General features: G+C 40.2%; 1 protein-coding gene across 1 annotated transcript in view; it reads left to right on the top strand.

The window, feature by feature from the left end:
- Window positions 1-319: 319 nt before the first annotated feature.
- The window catches only part of LOC135319361 (ankyrin repeat domain-containing protein 26-like), a 46,598-nt gene continuing 40,735 nt past the window's right edge, over window positions 320-6,182 (top strand). The window contains 4 exon segments of the mRNA XM_064479248.1: window positions 320-510; window positions 1,187-1,301; window positions 1,464-1,637; window positions 4,901-5,007. Coding sequence (XP_064335318.1) covers window positions 320-510; window positions 1,187-1,301; window positions 1,464-1,637; window positions 4,901-5,007 — 587 coding nt within the window.

The raw sequence follows: 6,182 nt of genomic DNA, 5'->3' as shown, positions 1-6,182 counted from the left end.
TCTAAACTGGCCCACAAGCCATTGCAGAGATTTGAAATGGCTTAGGCTCCCACGTGCACACGGGGCACACTGGGCCTCCGGGCCTCTGTGCACACGTGCAGGGACACTGGCTCTGGAGCGACAGTTGAGGGACAGTTGAGGGTCAGTTCTGTTGCTAGGCTACAAGTGTTCCGGACGAAACATTCCAAGCCTCTGAGCTTCGCAGCCGAGGTGTGGCAGCGAGATCTCTGTGGCTTTTCCATAGCGCTAGCGCTGAGATCGGGAGGTGGCAAGAGGCCAGGAGGGAAGTGAGCGGTGTCAGAAGGCGAAAGGCCAGATCATGAAGAAAGTGATTAAGTTCATGAGCTGGGTGGGCTTCAGGAATCTTGAGCGTCCTGAGCCTTCGTACATCATCGATAAGAGTGAGCTACCAAAGCTCCACAGAGCTGCATATTTAGGCTATGATGAAAAATTGCGGAAGTTGCTGTCACGTAAGAAAAATGCTATAGACAGCAGAGACAAGAACGACAGGTAACAGTGGCGGGACGGTGGTGCGGACCTGGGAGGAGCTGCCAACTATGGTTGTAAGACAAGAATTTTAAATTGCCTTCCCATGTCAGAGATGTTGAAGTGTGAGAAAATGAACATGTTAGAATCATTGAAGTACAGTGTTGTCTCTCATCCTTGCAGCAGCAAAGTAGATATACTACCATTTTACTTAATTGAAATGCTGTCTTTGTAAAATAGTAACGGTAACAATTATAACATTATCTAACAATGTTTGAGCTGTTATTTTGTGCAAGGAACTGCCAGACACTCTGTATAGTTTTTCATTTAAGCAACACAGCGGCGCCCTGTAAGATAACTACTACTTCGTGCCCGTCTTGTTGATGAGGACAAGGAGGCACAGACAGGCTAAGTGACAGCTAATAAGGGACAGTGTTAAAGGAGAAGTCAGACCCAAGTTGAGCCGAATCTCAACGGCATGCCCTTTCTATTCAAACAGGTTGTTCTTCCATTAAAGTGGTGAGTAATAAGAGCTAATAAATATTGTTCTTTCTCCATAGAAAGAACTAAGATAAGAAGACTAAATGTTAGTTTTAAAGGGGTAGGAATAGCATGCTGTTGAATGTTTACAATTACATGAGTAATTGTATCTTTGAACTAGTATGCTCTAATTTCCTAAGCAGTCCTCTCATGTTCGCAGGACTCCGCTACACGTAGCCTGCATCAGCGGCTGTCCAGCAGTGGTGGCTCTCCTTATCCAGTTCAATTGTGATCTGAATGCTTGTGACAAGGAAAGGACGACAGCTCTCATCAGGGTATGTAGCTGCCAACCGTGTCCACGTGAGATGGATTCGATTTAATTACTTAGAATAAAAATTAACTTATCTGTTTTAAATATAACAAACTGATGGAACTTGGGGAATGTTAACTTGGAATGCCTGGCACTTACAGTCTGTTTCTTGGCATGATACCAACAGGCTGTACAATCCCTGAACAAGAGATGTGCCGGTATCCTGCTGGAACACGGTGCTAACCCAAATCTTGAGGATGGCAGTCAAAACACTGCTCTCCATTATGCCATCTTGGAAGAGAGCATGTCAATTGCAACACAGCTGCTTTGCCATAATGCAAATATCGAGGCGATAGACAAGGTATAGCTCAACTAACTTTATTTACAAGATATTTGAAATACAAGGTCTTTTCCAGCTACAAGTGTTTTATTTATAATAATATGTATATATACTGAGTGCAATACATCAGGCCCTGTTACCATGGAAGCAACTCCAAAGCCAAGGCCAGGGGCCAGAGGTAGTGCCCACAGAAAGGGCAGAGCTCTGTCTCCCAGCTGCACTTCTACCCCAGAAGGAACAACTTCCCATTAGGAAGTGCCTGGGAGTGGGTGGTAGGCTCAGTGCCTACAGAAGATGAAGGCTTGCGGGGAGTGAACTGATGGCAAGGGCTGGCTGCCTGCAGGGGCAGGGGTGCTACTGGGGATGGGTGGGAGGAGGAAGGAACCCAGTACCCAGCAGGGGGAGCTGGGTGGCTGCACCTGCGCAGGGGAGGCAGCAAGCCACAGGCCTGAACACCCCAGGATCCCAGGTTCTAGAATTTGGGCAAGTGAGGTCAGGTCATGTTTGCCAGCCAGCAGGGGCATTCGCTTGTGCTGGTGGCCACATGGCCCTCCATGTACACCTTGGGGTCTTCCGTGCTCAGCCTGGTGTAGCTCCCCTGTGGGGCTGTGGCTGTAGGTGGGGAGCAAGTGATGGCAAAGCTGGTCCTCTTGCTTTTTCTCCTGGCTCTCCCCTGAAGATTTTGATTGAATAAATCTACTAAAGTCTGGACACAGGTATTTAGAAATACTTCCCTGAGATTCTGATACAACACTTGGTTAAAGACTATTTAATGGATAGGTGTAATACATGTAAATTCACAGATCTCAAAACTAACACATTTCTGGAAGAGCGGGAGTTTGATAGATGCTGCTTCTTTCAGTGCTCTCCTTTCCAGCCATGTTAGCCTGATTTTATCCGTCTCTCCTTCTGTGATTGAGGAGTTTATTTGAATATTACTGGCAATATCTATTGGCTTGAGGAATAGCTCCTTTTTCCTTCTAACCACTGATCATTCAGTGGCACTCAGACAGTCTTAGAAATTTGCTTGTGGTGCATGATTTAATAAGTATAGTTGGACCCTTTAAAGATTTTGCATCTTTTGTTCCCATCCAGGTCATTAGGTCAACAGGGTTTTTCTGATTGCAATAATAGGAGATCATGAGCCTCCTTTTGGTTAAAGCTGTGTGACAGATTCTTGCAATATATCTGTTAGATTTGCTGAGCCCTAGCATAATCAAGATGACGGGTTTTTTTTTTTTAATTAAAGTCTAGTTGATTTACAGTGTTGTGTTAATTTCTGGTGTACAGTAAAGTGATTCAGTTTTATATATATATATATGGTTTTTTTTATATTCTTTTCCATTATGGTTTACTACAGGATATTGAGTATAGTTCCCTGTAGTATATACAGTAGGACCTTGTTGTTCATCTATTTTATATATAGTAGTTTGTGTCTGCTAGTCCAAAACTTCTAATTTATTCCTCCTCCACCCCCTGCCCCCTTTGGTAACTGTCAGTTTGTTTTCTATGTCTGTGAGTCCATTTCTGTTTTGTCGATAAGCTCATTTGCATCATTTATTAGAGCCCACGTGTCAAGTGACACCCTATGGGATTTGCCTTTCATTCTCTGACTGACCTCACTCAGTATGAGAATCCCTAGGTCCTTCCATGTTGCTGCAAATGGCATCATTTCATTCTTTTTTATGAATGAGTTGTATTCAATTATATTTAAGTACACCATGCAAGATGGCAGTTTTAAACATCAAAACACATGACATTAGTAACAAATTGGAATTGTTTTAATAATTTAGTTTTGGCCAGCTTATGAACTAAGTATCCATTTGATTAACAATTAGGCAGAATTAGATACAGGTAGATTGTAGTTTTAGTAGGCATTGGAAAAATTCTTGAAGGGGGTATTATAAGCCTTTTTTAATGTATTTATTTTACAATATCTTATTTTTTTTTAATTGAGGTATAGTCGATGTACTATGTTATATGTTACAGTTATACAGTTTAGTGATTCACAAATTTTTAAATGTTATGCTCCACTTATAGTTATAAACTATTGGCTCTATTCTCCATGATGTACAATACATCCTTGTAGCTTATTTTATGCCTGATTGTTTATACCTCTTAATCCTTAACCCTAATTATACATTTGATTAACAGGGAGAATTTGACACAGATAGATTGTAGTTTTAGTAGGCATTGGAAAAATTCTTGAAGTGGGTATTATGAGTCTTAATCACAATTTTTATTACATGTTGGGGCCCAGTGTTTTTGTGTGTAAGACATATGATACTAAAGAAAGGCAAGGTTTTACATACAAATACTTGATTTATACCGAACTGTTTGGAAACACAGCAAACATAAAAACACAAGTGGGCTATAGACTAAACATGGCCCTGGATATGTTCAGTTTGTCCCCACACATTGAGTCAACATTTAAAATTTGGGAGACTTGTGCAGAAATCTGCATTGCAGAACTTCTCCTGAAGAATCAAATCTGGTCCCCCTTGAGCCCAGGCTCCTAGCAGACTGCCCTGCAGAGGTGGCCCCTTCCCAGTGGGACATGTGTTCTCCAGTTTGCTGTCCTCACCCTGGACCTTCACTTACTCAGGTCACCTACGTTGCCTCTGTAAGCATTTGAATTTACAATTCCTGTTGTATAATATATTTTGATAAATATTTCAAGATTTTAAAGACACTCTATATTAATTTATAGTCTATTTCATATTTTATAATAATCCCTTAAGAGTGGGATGGAATTTTTCAAATTAGAATTTATAAGTTGGTTTAAGAAAACCTTTTTCTTTACATGCGAATAATCATATTCTCATTGGAATGTCTGCAAGCTTTATGAGATTAGTCATAGTTGTAATTGGATAGGTTATGCATGTTGCAGACAGTATGGTATCTTTCTCCTCAGCATGGCTCCTTAAAAATGCTTGATTCAGTAGCTAAATGGTTCTCTCTGGAGCAGTGTTTAGAGTGTCAGAAGTAGTCATTGAGCAGTAAGGTAACTACAGAATGCCTGATAGACACTGCGATAGAAGCAAAGTTTCTTGGAACCAGCAAATGTCTTAAGTGAGTTTCAGAGAATGACTTCAGAGGTAAACTTTTGAAGAGGTCAAGGAGGAGCCTTTTAAAGGGAAGGAGCACAGAGGGGCAAAGAGGGAGGGGCTGCTTGTTATTTACTTTATAGTATATGTTTAAGTTCAGAGACTTAAGTTTTTAAATTCAGTTTTGAAATTTATATGTAATTTTGTACATTATCAACTGTTTTTGCTGTTTTACAGAGTAATTTGACACCATTTTTACTCGCTGTCAAGGAGAACAAAAAGGAAATGGTCAAATTTTTGATAGAGAATGGGGCAAATGTACATGCAGTTGACAACGTGCAAAGGTACAGTAGTTTGTTCTCTCTCTCTCTGTTTTTTTTAAACCTTAATGTTGTTCTAGAGTAATAACAGCCAATCAGAAAGATTAACTTAATAAGAAGAGGATTAACTTAGAATCAACACATCATCAGTTAGGTAGAAAAGCAATTATTCTGCCTGGTGTCACAAAGAACAGTATGCAGCAGGATTCATCTTCCTTTGTAATAGTGACTGATGTCATTTGCAACCTGATTTTCTTGGTCATGTGATCTTACAACAGTTCAGGGATTTCATTTTAGTTTTATTAGTATGGACTTTAATTTTAATTTACCTTATGAGACAGTGTTGAGTTTCTTCACTCTTTTATATTTTTTTAAACCTCTTCTTGGTATATATTTTTGTCTTAAAAGATGCATATTAAACAAAGAGGAGTTTGTTTTGTCTTTTGGATGACTCTGCTTTAAATTACTTTCTTTGAAGGATACTGATGTTATTAGGTTATCACTAAGTGAGTATCACTAAGTGAGTAACTATTACCAGATACTGTGGGCTCATCAGTTTTTATCCTTTTTCATTTCTAGTACATTTTGATGTTTTTATTTTTAATTGATAATGGTAGAAGGAAGAAAAATAGCTCTAATTATTGAATAAACATTCCCTTTAAAGAAGACAAGTCATTGGTGGGTGATAAAGAGGAAAGAGCTGGGCTTTAGAGTCAGACGAGGTTGAATTCCCAGCTCTCCTGCTGGCCAGGTGTGTTACCTGGGGGACATGACTTATCAACAAATATGTATCCTGACACGTAAAGGAGGGTCTTAGTACATCCTTCGAGGGTGGCTGTGCCTAAGACCACACGTACACTATTCAGGTTAGGGCCGGGCACATGCTTCTCAGCGTGGTTAACTGCAGCCGTGACTAGTTTTGCTTCCATCTTTATTCATATTACTGTTTTCAGCCTGCAAACAACTTCTCCTTACCTGACCTCTAGCTGATTTTAAAGTATTATATTTCAGATGAGGGAAGAAATGGGGAATCCTTTGTTTAAATCTTTACCTACTTCAGACAAGTGACCTCAGCATCCTTTCCTGTCCATCAGAGGACTTTAAATTAGCAACTTCTACTGTGTGCTACCCAACTAGGACAGGAGGCTTCTTTTTTGTCCTTCCATTTTGGCCTTGGAGGTCATTCGCAAAGATGAGCA

Source organism: Camelus dromedarius, chromosome 26 (assembly GCF_036321535.1).
Source record: "Camelus dromedarius isolate mCamDro1 chromosome 26, mCamDro1.pat, whole genome shotgun sequence".
Lineage (NCBI taxonomy): Eukaryota > Metazoa > Chordata > Mammalia > Artiodactyla > Camelidae > Camelus > Camelus dromedarius.
The sequence above is the reverse complement of the archived record's forward strand: the minus strand, read 5'-3'. Positions and strand labels throughout refer to the sequence as shown.